This window comes from Erpetoichthys calabaricus, chromosome 1 (assembly GCF_900747795.2).
Source record: "Erpetoichthys calabaricus chromosome 1, fErpCal1.3, whole genome shotgun sequence".
Lineage (NCBI taxonomy): Eukaryota > Metazoa > Chordata > Cladistia > Polypteriformes > Polypteridae > Erpetoichthys > Erpetoichthys calabaricus.
This window is the reverse complement of record NC_041394.2, coordinates 210,072,185-210,090,614: the sequence shown is the minus strand read 5'-3', so window position 1 is coordinate 210,090,614 and position 18,430 is coordinate 210,072,185. Positions and strand designations below refer to the sequence as shown.

The 18,430-nt window shown below is 36.3% G+C and overlaps 1 protein-coding gene across 1 annotated transcript; it reads left to right on the top strand.

The window, feature by feature from the left end:
- Window positions 1-11,687: 11,687 nt before the first annotated feature.
- Window positions 11,688-14,752, top strand: LOC114656238 (uncharacterized). Its single transcript, XM_051928223.1, has 7 exons — window positions 11,688-11,772; window positions 11,852-11,992; window positions 12,454-12,601; window positions 12,771-12,864; window positions 13,377-13,554; window positions 13,698-13,822; window positions 13,910-14,752. Exons 1-7 carry the CDS (start codon window positions 11,688-11,690, stop codon window positions 14,225-14,227), a joined length of 1,089 nt encoding a protein of 362 aa, XP_051784183.1. The 3' UTR covers window positions 14,228-14,752.
- The last annotated feature ends 3,678 nt before the right edge of the window (window positions 14,753-18,430 follow it).

Genomic DNA, 18,430 nt, shown 5'->3' with positions numbered 1-18,430 from the left:
AGTAGACCAAAAGCACCTCAAAAGCTAGACATCATGCCAAGATCCAAAGAAATTCAGGAACAAATGAGAACAGAAGTAATTGAGATCTATCAGTCTGGTAAAGGTTATAAAGCCATTTCTAAAGCTTTGGGACTCCAGCGAACCACAGTGAGAGCCATTATCCACAAATGGCAAAAACATGGAACAGTGGTGAACCTTCCCAGGAGTGGCCGGCTGACCAAAATTACCCCAAGAGCGCAGAGACGACTCATCCGAGAGGTCACAAAAGACCCCAGGACAACGTCTAAAGAACTGCAGGCCTCACTTGCCTCAATTAAGGTCAGTGTTCACGACTCCACCATAAGAAAGAGACTGGGCAAAAACGGCCTGCATGGCAGATTTCCAAGACGCAAACCACTGTTAAGCAAAAAGAACATTAGGGCTCGTCTCAATTTTGCTAAGAAACATCTCAATGATTGCCAAGACTTTTGGGAAAATACCTTGTGGACTGATGAGACAAAAGTTGAACTTTTTGGAAGGCAAATGTCCCGTTACATCTGGCGTAAAAGGAACACAGCTTTTCAGAAAAAGAACATCATACCAACAGTAAAATATGGTGGTGGTAGTGTGATGGTCTGGGGTTGTTTTGCTGCTTCAGGACCTGGAAGGCTTGCTGTGATAGATGGAACCATGAATTCTACTGTCTACCAAAAAATCCTGAAGGAGAATGTCCGGCCATTTGTTCGTCAACTCAAGCTGAAGCGATCTTGGGTGCTGCAACAGGACAATGACCCAAAACACACCAGCAAATCCACCTCTGAATGGCTGAAGAAAAACAAAATGAAGACTTTGGAGTGGCCTAGTCAAAGTCCTGACCTGAATCCAATTGAGATGCTATGGCATGACCTTAAAAAGGCGGTTCATGCTAGAAAACCCTCAAATAAAGCTGAATTACAACAATTTTGCAAAGATGAGTGGGCCAAAATTCCTCCAGAGCGCTGTAATAGACTCATTGCATGTTATCGCAAACGCTTGATTGCAGTTATTGCTGCTAAGGGTGGCCCAACCAGTTATTAGGTTCAAGGGGCAATTACTTTTTCACACAGGGCCATGTAGGTTTGGATTTTTTTTTCTCCCTAAATAATAAAAACCACCATTTACAAACTGCATTTTGTGTTTACTTGTGTTATATTTGACTAATGGTTAAATGTGTTTGATGATCAGAAACATTTTGTGTGAAAAACATGCAAAAGAATAAGAAATCAGGAAGGGGGCAAATAGTTTTTCACACCACTGTATACATGAGGCCCCTGGAGACTTCGGCCATCATGCTGCCTCCCCCCTATTGACCAGTTCAAGAATGAACTAAAAAAAGAAATAGCAAAATGTCTTATGTGCATTCCCCAGTTAGTATAGTGGGGCTCTTAAATTAACAGCATGCTGGAAGTCTTCTCCTGTTTTGATATAATCATGAACTCGGACCTAAACTTTAAATCACACAATAACCATATTACTAGGACTGCAGTTTTTCATTTAAGGAACATTGCAAATATTAGGCCTCTTATAACACTGTAAGATGCTGAGAAATTAATTCACGCTTTTTAATTTTAGTCAACTAGATTACTGTAATGCACTCTAAACTGGCCTACCTAAGAAAGACATCAATAAGTTGCAGTTCTTAACCAGTAAAAGAAAATCTGACCACAACTTGTCAGTTTTAACATTGGTTATCCATGTCCTTTAGAACTGACTTTAAAACATTAATAATGCTATATAAAGCTTTAAATAATCTCGCTCCTTCCTATGTTTTGGAGTACCTGAACCTGTACATTTCAATCCGTAATATTAGATCTTCTAATTGTGATCTGCTTATTAAATCCAAGAGATATGTATAAAAGAAGTAGTGAGTCGACCTTTTGCTGTTATGTACCAAAAGTTTGATTTACATTACCAATACAGATAAGCCAGGCTAACAACATGGATCATTTTCAAATTCTCCTAAAAGCCCACTTTTGTAGTTTGGCTTTTTCATAGCTACATTTTAGTTCTACTCCTAATAGACTAAACAGTGCATGCATAGAAAAATCATATTCTTTTTTTTTTTTGAAAAAAATCATATTCTTTATGGATTTGCAATCATTATTAATTTGTACTTTCCTGCTTTCTTTTCTTTTTCTTTTTTTATATAAATAAAAGTCCTATGCAATTGTCCATGAGTTGAAACCTCTATGATGAAGCCTAAAAAATAATAAGGGACTACTTAAAAAAATCTGTGTTAGGTAGAATGCCCAGAGTGGGCAGGGCAGCCTTTTGGCCATGGAACCCCATTAGATTTTGATTTTTTTTTACGGTCCTCCTCGGCCATCGGACCATAGCATCGGACTTATGTTTAGAGACTTAAACACCAATTCTATATACAGTGGAACCTCGGTTCACGAACGTCTCGGTACATGTACAAATCGGTTTACGACCACACACTCGGTATACGAACAAGTCAGTTTCCCTTTCGGTTTGTACTTGTTCAGTCTCTCCCTGTGCATTTCCTGTGCAGCGAACAAGAGTGAGAGCAAGAGAGTGCGACACACACACACACACACAGAGGCAGCACGAGAGAGAGAGACGCACACACACAGGCAGCGAGAGAAAGAGATGGACGCATAAGGTAGGAAGGCAGTTTTAAGAATGCACTGGGCTTGATTTTGTTTTCAGTTCTGTTTACAGTGATCGGTTTATAGCGTGCATTGTTGCAATGTTACTTTTCTTGGTGGTTTATTAAATTACGGATTTTTTCAAATGTTCATTTTTTTCCCTGTGCTTAAAACTCATTAAAAAAAAAAAGTGTTTTTAGCCAGCAGTTGGTAGCGCTATAGCACGAACTATTGCAGTGTTAGTTTTCTCTGTTGTTTAAGGTTTTCTCAGTGTTATTCAATGTTTTTACATTTAGTTTACTATTACGCTGTGCATTCTATGGTTTAATTAACTATAATTGTGCTTAAAAACTTAAAAAAATATATATTTACATACAGTTCGTATGGTCTGGAACGGATTAATTGTATTTACATATAATCCTATGGGGGAAATTGCTTTGGTTCACGACCAAATCGGTTTACGACCAGAGTTTTGGAATGAATAATGGTCGTGAACCGAGGTTCCACTATATAAGGAGTTAACTTTTTCATTGTATAACTATGTTATGTGAAGCATGTATTCATTTATTCTTATCAAATATTTTTGTTATACTGTTTATTTGGTCTTACTCTTTTCTATTTTGAGTTTGTTTCTCTTTTGTTGTACCTTTTTCTTTGACAAAATCACTTTAAGCTACATCCTGAGCAAGAAAATGTGCTATAGTAATAAATGTTCAAGGTTAAAAGTGAACTCAGCTTCCTCCTATTTTTCATTTTCTTCTGGTTTATGGTAGGCTGAGTTCACTCACAATGATCTAGCTGTCTTCATATTTTAATATTTGTTATTAAAATACTAATAAATTACTATTTTTTATATTTAAACATTTTGAATATACTTTGTATTCTCTATCATCTTCATAATTATTTAATTTAAAATACCTTTTTTGATCAATTTTGATAAATGCCTTTGTCTTCTGTTTTTCAAAAATACAAAATAAGTGTAGTGTTTCCTTTTTAAAACAATTCCCTACTTTATGCTTACCAATAGAATAAAAATATTGATTTATTTTGTAATGACCCAGTGTTACTCTATTTATTTATAATATATTCTTATTATTCTAGAATAAAGATAATAAATAAGCATGTACCTAATCACTGGTTTAACCTTAAATAAATATGTTCTTTAAAAAAAAAACAAAAACATTTTACCAGTCATTTCAAACTGTTGTTTTAATTATGCTTTTTTGACTTGGTATATACCTGGGCTTTATACAAAGCCCGATTTTCCAACTTATCTTACCATTATGGTTCTTTTATGTGCTAAAATTCCTTCTATACTTCTATAGCTCAATCCTTTCTATGTGAAGATTTTTTCCAAGTATTGAGCCAATTAACTTGACACACAGTCCACTTAAATAACCAACTTTTTAAGCTATATTCGTTCACTTATTCCAACGTTTGAGCAATTATTAGTAGAAACTTATTTGGCCAATGTGTTTATCTAAGGTGAGTTACAACGCTTGAGATATTATCGGTTACATTTCTTTTTCCAACTGGAGCCCAAGTTGAAGAAATTACTTTCTTGTGTTCACATGGTGTCAGTAGGGGGATATGAACCCACAGACACAGGGTTTGCAGCTGAAAGTCTTAACCATTACGCCACATTGCCTCCCTAATCATACTAACAAAGTGTTCAATTAATCTTTACTTATTATTTGGTTAATGATTTAATATCCCAGGTGACTTACGTTTGAAAGATGCAATTGGTTACATTTATTTTGTTTTTCCAATCAGAGTACAATAGTGAAAACCAATAATTCATCAGAAATTTGGACAGAACTACCTTTCAAATTTATAACATAAAACAGAGAGTTTGCTTAATGGGTTAATCTTTCTTTGTAAACTTCGATTGAAATCTATGCAGTATCACTCCAAAACCTGATCAAAAATTAATTCTACCATATCAATGGACTAATTCCCATGACTTCTTTTCTTATATTTAAACCAATATTTGGTATAACAAGTTACTATATATCCATATTGACATTTGCAACAGTCTTCTGGTTTTACTGCATTTGGGTGATGTGATTGTTGCTTTGAATACATCCAATAACTAAACTTTAGCATGCTGGTTTTGAAATACAGTGGTAGTTTCTCTAACTCTGATAACATGTCATTTGTTGGAGATGATGGAAAAGCACTTTAATGAATTCTAAGATCTTAAGAATGAGTCCTATGCAATGATTATAGTTATGATGAAGCTGTCAAACTATAAGCATGGCTCATATAATGCACTTTAGATCAGATCAGAAATATGTACAATATATCTCATTAAATTGAATCAATTGTTAGTTTTTTTTACTGTTTCCGCAATGTCCTGCTTTCTTGTTATACTTCTATTAAAGATTATACCCAAGAATTTCCTACTTTCTTGTTTTCCTTTATATCTTTTTGAGGAGAGTGGTCCTGGAGCAGTCGTCTTCCATCGTTCCTGACCGTCATCTGTTGGCTCAGTTCCTGGTAATTCCAATGGGCCTTTAGAGGTGTGTTATGTCTATTGAGCTTCCAGCCACTTCTTGAGAAAAGAAGTCTGAAGACTCTGAGGCATCTTGAGGTCTCTGCTCCCTTTCTTATGAGTCCCCTGTAACCTCAGCACATTCCATTATCATTGTGATAATGAAAGTGTGAAAGAAAATTTAACTGCTTATAAGCTATTAAGTGTTAACAGCTGTTTTGCTATAACGGTAGGTTATTCATACAGGCGTCTGTCATAAGACAGGTTGCAGTAAGCTGACATAAGACAACTTCCTTGTTCAGGAACCTTTAGATGACCTTTCCTTCTTTGGGGCCCTTCTTGATACGTAAACAAAAAAGAAACGGTTGGCCGATTTGTGTAATGTAAGATGAAATGCTTAGATGCTGTTTCATAATTAAGGGGGACGGAGGAAAATGAATATTAAAAGACGAGTGAGACTGAGAAACTTTGCTCTTCTGCTTTGCAAAGCATGAATCCATGTACTCATCTGTGACTGAATAAAGACTGATTGATTGAATTATTACTGTCTTCCTCTGAGGTTACTTCCACAAAAGCATCCAGTGAATTAGATTACAGTGCTTCATGGTAAACTGTGAAAACAGAATAAAGGAAAAGGTAAGCGCAATTGAGACTAGAAACTGGCCAGGAAATTTGCAGCCATGAAAATCTGAATATCTTGTTTTCATTAAAGTTTAGCTCTCCAGATGATAAACTAATAAAAAATGAAGTACAATTATTTCATTTTGTTATATAACAAAGTTTTTATTCACTTATAGCTGTGAAAATTATATATTTTTCCCATAATCGTACATTAAAAACAATCCTGCATATGAATATGAGTTGTTGACTCTTTGCTTGCTTTGTATTTTGAGAATTTCATAGTTTTCCTGTAAGATGATCTATACTTAAATTACATTAGATGGTGCAATGCAAACTGTTAGTGGTTGCCAAACATATAGCTGGTTTAACCTGGTTGGCTTGTCTACATGGCTTTTTCTTCGATTACTCTGAAATTCCTTCCACTTTTTTAAATTCACCCAGTATAAGTAAATGTGAGAGTGGGCTCAACAGTGCACTGGTGCACCCTGTTCCAATGTTGATGACTGCCTTGCAGTCATTTCTGAAAGGATGGACTTTGACTCCCAAGACCTTAAAATACCGTAGAATAAACAGGTTTAGAGAATGCCTGCCCATTCAACTGCTAAACAGTCCAGGATACTATGAGATCATAACTACCCTGCAACCAACTGTAGAGGTGACACCACTGAATCTTGCACACCTTACACCAACATCATCAACGAATCATACAAAGAAGACTTTAAAATGTCTGGTGGACACTATTGGACAAAATGGAAGCAATTTATAAAACTGATATAACTTGGGACCAGCCCAGAAATTACATGAGTTTACTCAACACAGTTTTACTAAGCTAAATTGACATCCAAAGAGAATTACATATCAAGATTGGTTGAATAAATAAAATGTCACTTCTACTCTCTATCAACATCAAATTTCTATCACTGATTTTAATATGTGACTCTTTCTTTCTAAATAAACCAGGAGAAATTCTTGTTCCATTAAGTGATTCTAGTAAGTGGTTGCACAGTTGAACTAAAAAATTTTCGCCGTTAAGGTTACTTTAACAATTTCATTATATTCCTAGTAAAGATACTCAATAGCATCATAGAATTCCTTTTCTATAAATTGAAGTTCATTTGAATAACCAAATATATTTATTTCTGTATTATACTATATTGATTCATAGCCAGTCAAGGTTGCTCAAATTAGCAGACGTCATACTTTTTATTTACTGTAGGGTGCTTCAGTTGTGTTAGAATGAAATGAAAAAGATTCACCTACTTAACTGGAGACCTCGCTAAGTGTCTAAAGTGCTACATCTCTGATATACTCTGCCAGGATTTAACATCATTCAGGGTACATCCAAGGCACACATGAATATGTACTTGTCAAAAGACAGCATAAACACAATGAGATTGTATTGCCTGGCTTAGACCTGTGGGAGTTAGCCTAATAGAGCAGAAACAAAGTTGGTGCTGTACGATGAACCAGTTGAAGAGTAATTATGACAATAATTGCACACAGAGTGCTAGAAAGAGACAAACCAGAAATGACAGCGCAAAAAACAACATATGACAATATTTCTAGTTTGCCAGTCCAGTGCTAGAGCAGATGTTCATATAAAAGTGAAATTACAAAAATGAATTCTGTCAATAGCCAAATGGGTAACAGTTTAGGAATCCTGTGCTATGTAGCTTTTCGCAGCATATTCATTGTAGAACAGCATAACACCAGTTATATATTTCAGTATACAAATATTAATGTTACATAACATGTTGCAGAAAACACTGACCAGTTTTATTCTAAGTTAGCAGCATAACACATTAATAATGCACATAAAACAGTGTTGTCATTATATTGTTAAGCTAGTTGGGCATTGACATATACTGTAAAAATGTCACCTTTTTTGTAATAAGTAGTTCAAGTAGTTTTATAAAAACCTGAGGTTTACTGAAACAGAAATAGCACATAAATACCATGTAAGTGTCATAATAAAATGTAGTGCCCGTAGCACTAAGAGTTAAAAATACAACATTCTCCAAACTTTTTCATCAAGTGAGGAGAAGCAACCATATATGTCTGTACCTATATCTTTATATGTATACAATACAATACAATACAATTTATTTTTGTAAAGCCCAAAATCACACAAGAAGTGCAGTAATGGGCTTTAACAGGCCCTGCCTCTTGACAGCCCCGCAGCCTTGACTCTCTAACAAGACAAGGAAAAACTCCCAAAAAAACCTTGTAGGGAAAAAATAGAAGAAACCTTGGGAAAGACAGTTCAAAGAGAGACCCCTTTCCAGGTAGGTTGGGCGTGCAGTGGATGTCAAAAAGAGGGGGGTCAATACAATACAATACACAGAACAGAACAAATCCTCAATACAGTATAAAAATAAAAATTTTACAAGTACAGAGCAGAATTTAACAGTAGATGATATCACATAATATGATTTGGATTTGTTTAGAGTCCTGGAGACCTCAGCCATCAAGTGGCCTCCCCCATTTGGCCATTCCACAGCTGAAACAGCACTGGGCCAGCCAATTTGATGAAAGGACCCCTCTACCCCACGATTCCTGCGATCCTCCATCAGGGATGACTTTACCTTAGGCAGGCAAAACAACTTGGTAGGTGGGCCATGGCACCAAGTGCCACATTTGAGTACTGAGAAGAGAAACAGAATATTCAGGGGTGGGCAAAATTATGTTTACAGTTATGAGAACACGAGGTTGGCAATTAGAGCAAGATTATATGTAAGTACACTGTGCCATTGTCACATTGTTAATAAAGTTAATAAATCTATTGAGCTAATAAAGCTATTGCAATAATCATAACCTGTATGTTTTTTTTCCATATGAACAAGTGTTCTCCTATTTTTGCCCACCCCATATATATATATATATATATACTCTATACAGGCAAATCAAAAAGAAACAAATGAAGAGTTGGGGCCCCAGACCCCATTAAATGTCTTGGCTGTAGGAGGGAAAAAAACAGGTTGAGAAATAACAAAAGGATAAACATTGCATATAAAGTATGTAGGCTGGAGCAGACATAAAGGAGCAAAATATACTTCTTGAACGGCTTTTCCTGCCTGATGGGCATTTAAATAATGAAGGACGTGAAAGGGCGGGGCTTAAGGATGGTCGAAGTGGAAGGGATGTCAGACGTCTTCTGAGCTGTTCTCCTCCATGCCAAAAGAAGTGGACCACACATGTGAGACATTCCCAATTACTATGTTTGTGATATATATATATATATCCTCAATCCCCTGGCATGCTTCAGATCCCTGGGGAGGACTCCACCATGATTGCACCTAATCAGCTGATCCTTTGCTCCATTGCGAGGAAAATGACAGTAGTGCCTCTCACACACTGGCTGGCTTGTCCTGTCTCTCCACCCAGTGCTGTTTTCACGCCTCTGTTGCTGTTCTTTCTGTTCCTTCTTTTTCTGTCTCTTTGTGTCTTTTTCTCTTTCTCCCAGTTTCTGACCCATGTAGGTTCCTTATGTACTCTGCTGCCTAACTGGGCACAGGTGTGAGGAGCCATGCCCTCCGCAGCATCCTTGGAGCCACTTGCCTCTGAACAAGTATGCTGCATGGTCAGTCAGGTATCATAATTATCTGCAGAGCAAAATACACTCACGCACACCCGCGCCAAATATGTGCCTGCACCTTCTTCAGGCACATTGATATTTTTAAAGTTTAACTGGAGCCAGTTAGCACACTACCAGAGTGCAAGGCTTAGTGACTTCCCAATTTTCCCTGACATGAATGACAGTTGCTGCAGTGTGAATAGTACCTAGAGGGCTTAAGTCGTTCTTGTCATTGTACTTGATCACAATCATTTAGCCTTTTTGCGATGCACCTACTTGCAGGTAAACCTTTAGAAGACCATGTAATGTGGTTTGGTCAACATTGCCGAATGCTGAATGCATCAGTTTCACTATCCGTGTGTATTTCTGATAACCAATTCACATTGTCAACGTTATCATATTGATTCAACTAATGGTTCAGGTTCAGTTTATTCTAAAACTGGCTTTACAGCTTCTCATTTACACACCATTGTGTGTTTTGGTTGAAAGCTGCATCCCACTCATGAGTATTCATGAGTTGCCTTAGAGTGGCAAAACACAAAGAAATATTAATGATATTTTGCAGTATAATGTTATTTTATCTAGTAGATAGTAACATAATATTGTCCCAAAAGTTATTTGAGCTTTAACACTGTAAAAGCAGAACATTACTGTCACGCTGTGTCTGACTCAGGCTTAACCATGATTACACAGAAATCCAAACCTGTGTCACCCGCAGGGTTACCACCAAAAAGGTTAAACAATTTCTCTCTCTTCAACTTATATTCAATACTAGAATTATTTTTCAAAACTTACACACGCATATCCACCTATCCTCCTCTCCTTATTTGCTGTATATCGACTTGAATTCCTGTAAGTATATATATATATATATATATATATATATATATATATACACACATATAGACAGCGAAAGAGAGAGAGGGGTTTTTAGTGCTTAGAAGGTAGGTACATGTACATACAATAAGTAAACTATATTCCTCACTTTCCTATTTAGAAAAGCCCAGACTTGCAGCAAGTCTTTTGTGTGTGTTACATTTACTTACATATCTCTTTGTCATTATGTTATTATATTTCTATAGTCATAACTCACTCCACCTCTTCTTCCAAAACCTCTTGGGAGCATCTGGAGAGCCAGTTAAAGGTTTTAAAACCTTGGGTGTATTTGGATGTATTTGTTCTTCCTTCTTTTCTAGTAGGACCCTGAAGCATTTTGCCCTAGACATACCCTAGAAAGACAAATGGAAATCCTGGGAAATCTGTCCAACCCAGAAGAATAAAGAGGTAAGAGGACTGTCTCTTTAAGTCTCATGGCCCCAGCAGGATATAAACACAGCAAAATTGCTAGTGTTGAATTTCCAGTGTTGCTCATGTCACAGTTGCCTGGAGTTGATTCCAGTGTTCATTAAAATGTTATTAACACCAACATAGTTGAAAAGTCACCATTAAGTGAGTTGTTTTATAGTGTTCCAATCAGAAAATACTGGCTAGAAGTTAATTGAAGCTCCTCCCATTCATTAGGCGGGGAAGGCAAGTCAAGACAAGTTCTGAGGCAGGTGAAATTACAGAGATAAAGAAATAATCCATATGTCGATTGGTTTTTGCTTTAATTTATGGTTTTACGAATAAGTATGTACAATTTGTTGTGAAATTTGCTGCATGTTAATTGTTTTAACAGTATTACCTTCCTAGTTGAAATAGTTAATTGTTATCGTACTTCTCTTTTAGGCGCCATTTTACGATTCTGAAGAACACCACACAAGGTAAATGCATTAAAATAGAACACTGTTCATTTTTATATCAGCTTCATATATGCTGTCATGAATTTCATTTATTTTTTTTGACCCGTTTTCGCCATAACTTAAATTACGCAGGTAATCCAACATTAACTTTGAATATTATTACAATTCCAGTACTTGTCTGTGCCTTTTACTTGTCTATTTTAAATCTAGCAAGTTTTCGTGGCTTCTTTTAAAGCTAGGCTAAGTACATTTGTCTAGCCAACACCACTGAAGCAGACATGAAAACAGGGTAAAAACCGAGCTTCCATTTAAATGCTGACTAATTTGCATTTAAAGTGCATGTATGTGTAGCGAGTGTGTTACAAGAAATACATTTAACTGGCATATAATTAAAACTGTTTAGTGTGACATGGTTCAGTGTGGTGGCGGACTGGCCGGTTGGAAAAGTCCTGTGTGCTGGTCGCGAACGTCTCCTGTCCAAGAGTCATTTATGTAGTTATCACAGAAAAAAAAAAATCCACAAAGCTCTAAAGAGATTTTTTTTATGTTGTGCATATGCGATATTTATTTTAAATGCAAGTTGTTCTCATTTTGTGCGATTTTTACTGTTTCTCATTCAGGTGTAAGACATGCTTGCTAAAGTTCAGTTTTGGAACTCCAAAAAATTCATCAAGCTTCAAGATGGATTTACATATGTGGACTTCATAAATGAAGGTAAGTTTCATATCTGATTTGAGTTCTTTGCTGTAGTGTTTTTTTCATGCTTGGAGTAATTTTCATTCTTCATTTTTAGTTCACAATAAATTTGGACTGCCTTCAGGGACAGCTCTTTGTATTTATGATGACACTGAAACTGAAATTGAGGAGGACATTTTACATGATTTACTTCAAGCAAAACCTGCCATGATGTTAACAGTCAGAGACAACAATACTGGTAGGTTTGGTTCTCTTCTCTTTCATTTTGTCATATCCTCATCTCTTAGAATGCTTATTTTTCCTTCCAGAATTGGAGATGTTAGCTCCAGGAAGCAGTTCCTGCACTGATACTTTGTCCTTATTTAGCCGTACATCAAGTGACATAGACCAAACACGGAGCATCCGGCCAAGAGGTCCAAAAAATTAGAAGATTCATCAGGTGCCACCAAAGAGGTTTTAAATTTTATCTCGGCATTGCATTCGCATTTTTTGTAATTCTACAGCAACAAAACATAAATGTCATTGTCTTGCTCTGTTTGTTAGCATTGTCATATTTTGCCATACGGTCATATTATATGCCCATTAGTTATAACATTGGTCTCTCTCTACATTTGTATAAGTTACTTAAAGTCTATATTGTTAATCACATCTAATCAGTTAACAACTTTAAATACTGAATTCAGAACTCATGTATTTGAGTTGTTTTGAAGGTTGTCCTTGCTGCCTTAAACCACAAAGCCGGTGGCGATGCCATACTTGCTGAGTACAGGTCCAAAAACATTCTGACAAGTGAAACAAGGCGTGTTCTTGTCAACATACTGATTGGACACATGGCAGAGATGCATGGGTAAGTCCATTTATTTTTCCCCTATGTAATTTGATCTCAATTTAACCTTAATATTCCCTATACTTTGCATAATTATGCAGTCAGGCAGTATTTGGAGTGTACCAGCTGTTGATCTTAAAAATACTGGCTAAATACACCTTTCTTTTGAAATCCTTTCAATCATTTTAAGGCGGATTCCTACACGGAACCAAAGAGAGCAGTATGCCCTTGGTATTGTCACACTTTTTCCAGCATTGCGAGATCCATACTCAAAGAAGGGCTATGTGAGTGTGCTTGTTTTTGAACTCTATTGTGTATTTTGCTTTGACTGTGATTACAGTGATAAGTGAATCTTTTGTTTCTTAATTGTGCAGGACTACTTCTATGATGTTGACAGCGGAACTGGCTACCTTGCCTGGTGACTAAAGACGGTGTAGAGGAATGCATCTCATCGTGCTGCTAAGAGTGATACAGCTAGCTCTGACCTGGGAGGACCTTCCTTGAAGAGATCCATCAACCCTGCAGAGCACCTTGATGAAGACGCAGTGAGAGAGGCCATTGCCTTGCTTCGCCATACTTTTGAAGAAGGTCAGATCTTCTTTAAGATGAAGGAAACGTTCCATCACAGACATGGACTTGTCCATGACCCAGATAAAACCGTGGATATTCTGAAAACATTTCCCCAGTTTTTAGACACCAAAGGACTGATAGTTTTATCCAGTGATTGGCATAATGTGAAAATAATAATGTGAAATTAACTAATGGTCCTGATATGCATGTTTTTGGTGTTTTAAAGGTTAACCAAGACTTCACACTCCTCTTCAATCCTGAAACAGCTAATACATTGCTGGAAAAGTGGGACACTGTATTCAAACCAGGAATCATTGAGGAAGCCATGGGCTTGACTTTAACTCCTGCTGTGCGTTCCCTCATCTCATCAGCAAGAAAACAGACAATCGGTGAAGACAATTGCAGTAAGTTGTATTTCCGTATACTATTACCTTATTATTATATCAGAAACAAAGATTTTAGTATTTTTTAGTTATAAGACCTGTGTAGCAACAAATGTATATGATGGGTTAAGGCTAATTCATTAATTCATCTTTGTTATTGTCAGAATGGGACAGTGACTTGGCCACTCTGCTTTTGCTCGTTCATCTCCTTCCACCTCAACCGGGAGGCAAGAGAACTGCCAAAATCAGTGCTGCTGATGCTGCTGATCGCCTTGTTGTGCATCATAAGGTAATGGTGTGTGTAAACTGTTTTTGTAGATCCCATGTTCTTAGTAGGCCTAGTTGATTAATGTAATGCTTTCTTGTTTCTTTATAGTCTTGCAACAGCATTGATGAACATGTTCAGCAAAGAGAAGGACATCAGCCATACCTCCTTGCTGTAGGAAGAAGCCAAGACCAGATTGACAATTTTTATGTAGTCCTTGACAAAAATCTCATCCCCTGTCAGGTGGTTGGTTCCCTCAGTGCATTCGACAAGCTTTTCAAAGCTCACTTTGTTTTTAATTTAACATATGACAATGCACTCATAAACTTCTACACTTTCATTCAAACAACCATCTACAAAATTGATGTAGGCAAGATGAGAGAGTCCCCAAGAATAAAAGAGCTTCGCGCTAAACTACTGAATGACTAATATTTGTAAAGCAGCTGAGAATGCCATCTTGTTTTAAATGCAAAGCATTATATACATCTAGTCAGTCACTCATTTCACATTTAAGGTTCGAGCATGCCTTTTATCCCACTATAAAATTCAAGTTGATTTGTGGACAAGAAACATGCATAAAACAATTTAGCACTTATTCTGGATTTAGAAAACATTTAGACACTAGTCATCCATCCCAGTACATCCCTGAAAGCATTGTGAATGAAAATAGACATTTATCTTCCAAAGACAATACATCAGAGACACCATGTACTTTAGGTGATGAGTCTGTATTAGATGCAGAGAATCTTGACAAAAGTGAGTCTGGTTTTTCACCAGGTGATGTGAAAAACATGTGTGCAGATATTGTTGCAAAACTACAAGGAAGTGGTGCTTCCAGTAATGTAGTATCATCAATTGTTTGTGATCTACAGGAATTGGTAACTGAGATACACTCTGAGATTCAGCACAGAGTACTCTCTGCTTTTCATGTGAACGATTCTTTAAAGTCAGAAGTAGAACAAGGTTTAAACGATTTTGAATACCCCTTTGCTTTTTTCAATACAGATTTTAAAAGAAATAGTTACTTTACTGAAAAATGGGGAATTGTTGAGCCTGTTGAAATAGTTTTAGGTGTTAGGTATGATAGTAGATGGAACAAAAGAACGGCTACTTATTGCCAGGTGCCTGTAAATGATACATTTATATACATTCCTGTTTTAGAGAGTTTGAAATTTATGTTCAGAAACCCAGGGATTTGTAATATGACCAAAGCAGGCATCGCATCCATTCCAAATTTATACAAAGACTTCAGGGATGGAAGTTATTGTAAAACCCACCCACTGTTCTCTCGATGCTCAGATTATTTACAAATACAGATTTATTATGACTAATTTGAAACAGCCAATCCCCTTGGCTCAAAACATGGAATTCACAAAGACTTTTAAGTCTTTTTTCAAAATCTTGGGAATTGTTAGGGAAAATACACTGTAAATAAAGAATAGTTGTTAGTTGGCATTAATAATGAAATTCAAAATGGATGTCTTTTATTAAAACAAGCTATCAGGTCACTGTAGCTGAATGACTAAAATGGCAAAGCAATGGTCTTAAATATAGCAGGTTAATTTACATTACACAGTTTAAGAGGCATTTTGGTTTCCACTAATCAAAATATAGATAAATGGTATATTCTAATAACAGCTGTGTTTTATTATTATCTAAAGATCCCCAAATAAGTTAAAAATCTTTAACACACACATATTTACTTTTAAGCAGGCTTTTTACTTGCAAATTCAAATAATATAAAAGGTATTTGTTTATAATTATGTCATTGTTCCCTTGGTAACTGTTCAGGACACTTCAAGTACAGAATATATTAGATACACAGGACAGACACACCCAGCACATTCATAAATTCACATAGTAATAATTAAACACACAAAGATATATTTTTTTGATTTTTCTGCTGCAGAAAACAGAGGATGGTTATGCTCAGTCAGAAAAGAGGTGGGATTGATTATTTTGCAGTGTTGCAAGCTCATTTGTTGAGTGTTGAAACGGTAAGTAAGTCAGCATTGTAAATACTCAGCTGGCCTCTAGCACTATATGTAGTCTTGACAAGTTTTTTGACTGTTTGGATGCAGAACTTTACAAATGAGTGATGGGCTATGTTTTTTTGTAGTAGAATGTCCAGGGTGCAGTTGGGAAGCTAGCTGGCTCTAACACATTTACTTTATGACCAAAGATTGATTTGAAGTGATGTAATGAAAAGCAGAATTTAAGAGGTTTTATGTGTCAGTATTAAACTGGCAATGCATCTGCATAATGCAGCGCAAAGCAACTCACTAACCAGAAGATTCACAAAATAAAGTTAGTAACTCTAGTGCCTCTTTAGAATGTTTTTTGGTTGGACGATCTACTACTAAAGCAGTAACTCTCTAAAACAAAGCTCTAAGAAAGATGGATCGTTAGATGTTGATTGACTTATAGATATCCCTTTAAAAACTAACATGAAATGTGGTAAATGAGAAAGCAGAACAGTTGTGCAATCCAAGCTCCACTGGAAAAATGATATTGACATATCTGCCACTCTGTCCTCAGTTTACGATCAGTAAGAAGCCTTCTTGTGTGACATGTGCTAGTGCTGCTTATTTAGAAAGCAAGCTACAATGATTTTATATCCCACAGGCAGAAAATGATACTTGTAAATGTGTTATTAAATATGGAAAGAGTTTTTGTGATTTGTATAATGACTCTGTTCCTTTTTGCCTTTAAGTCAAATCTCACTGATGTAAACTATACATTTTTAGCAATATGGTATGTATTAATACAATGTTTATTTTTGAGAAGATTTCTAAAGAAAACATTTGAGTCCTGGCAAGACAGTGAAAAGTTCACAGACGACCAAGTATGTAATGTTTGATGAAGTGAAGGAATTATACTAATGCAGCTAGGCAACACACTAGAAAAATAAGGACAAAAGTTCACGAAGACATTAGAATAATCTGCTAGATATTAGGAGTAGAAACGGACGGGTAGAAGGCTTAAGTAGCCCAAAGGTGTTGTGGGTGAAGGTGCAGCCTAAAGAGGTGCCTCAGTATGAGAAGACTGGAAATTTATATCAGGAAATGCTCAGTCAATGGCTTGACAGCAAGCACTGAGAAAACAAATATGTTTTAATTTAGTCTGGAACAAAAAGGCTGCATAACCCAGCTGAGAGAGAGAAGACACTGGAGAGGCAGACCATGACACACACTAAGTGGTCATACCTGACACTGACTGATAGAAGTCTCCTTTAGCAAAGAGGTAGTAATTGTGGTTTTATTCATCGCACTACTTCTATCTCTGGGAGAACAGCTGGAGAGACAGTGAGAGTGAGGGTGTCTCCCCTGAATAATTCCTTGCCAGTGGCAACTAGAAGCTTCATCTGTGATTGCACAGGAAGGGGTGAATATGACCAGGCTAGAGAGGGAACTGCTGTGCAGTAAAAGCCACATCACACTTAAGAGAGCCAAGCCTTTAACTGGCTAGTATTCTTTGGGTTAATGATAGAACTTCTGACTCTAATTCTAGCGACTTGTGTTTGCATAGATACCGACATTCAACTTGAGAGAGAGTGAAAGTGTCTCCATGACATAGGCACAGGTAGTAAGCAAGGTGAACTAGAACAAAAAATACAACACATTCAGACACTATGAGGTGAAACTGTCACTTACTAAGTTCAGATGGAGATCAGGCCTTCGAAAACCCACACAGAAGGTTAGATTGTGATTCTAGTCTTGGTCCCAGGAAAAGGCCTCACCCCAAGTATCCTACTCCAAACTAAACAGAAAGTTTTATTATGGCTTGCACAAGCCCAAAATGGGGGTTACAATTTTAAAGTTTAAATATATATACAAAAAAGGAAAAAAGAAAATCTGTAAACCCTCAGACCCACAAAACAAACCAGCTATTTAAATAGTTAAAGATTTATTTGGAAGACTCCAAAAGACTGCAAAAAACAAAGCATGAACAAAGTACAAAAACAGGTTTGTCTGAAAGGCAGCATTTTATACCAAACAAATCCAAATAATCAATGAATAAAGACAAAAGCAGGGTGTCAAAATATAGGAAATCCAAAAACCAAAAAGATACACAAACAAGAAAAACAAAAATTGAAACCATTTATACAGTTCCTCGCCTTATGTATTAATGTGTTGTATTATTGGTTTTTTTTGTCTTTATATTATTATTTTTAATATTTTAATGTTATTTTCATTGATTTTGTTTATTGTTGCTTAATTGTGTGTTGTCTTTTTAAGTTTACTTATGCTCCCTATTCTTTATGAGTGGAGCTCAAGGAGGCGGCCCTCCTGCTGGCTATTTAAGTTTGCTGAGAAGGCTCAGAAGCTACAGCTCATTTGTTTATTGGAGTATTCGAAAGTATTGTTTTCTGTTTGGATTTTCAGTTTTTTGTCACCTTGCTCTTGTTTAAAGTTACTGTCTTTGGTCAGTGATTATTCAGATTCGTTTGGTTTTGCACTGTATTATTTCTTTCCTTGTTTTGTTGAATTTTGTTTTTGGGTTGAATATTGGGACTGGTTTGCTGTGGACTTCCTTTTCGGGCTAAGCATATCCTTTTGCTTTTTTTCTTAGCTTGTAACTATTTCTTTGTCATCTTTTTGCTTTATTTGTTGCTCTGTTGGGTATTTTGGA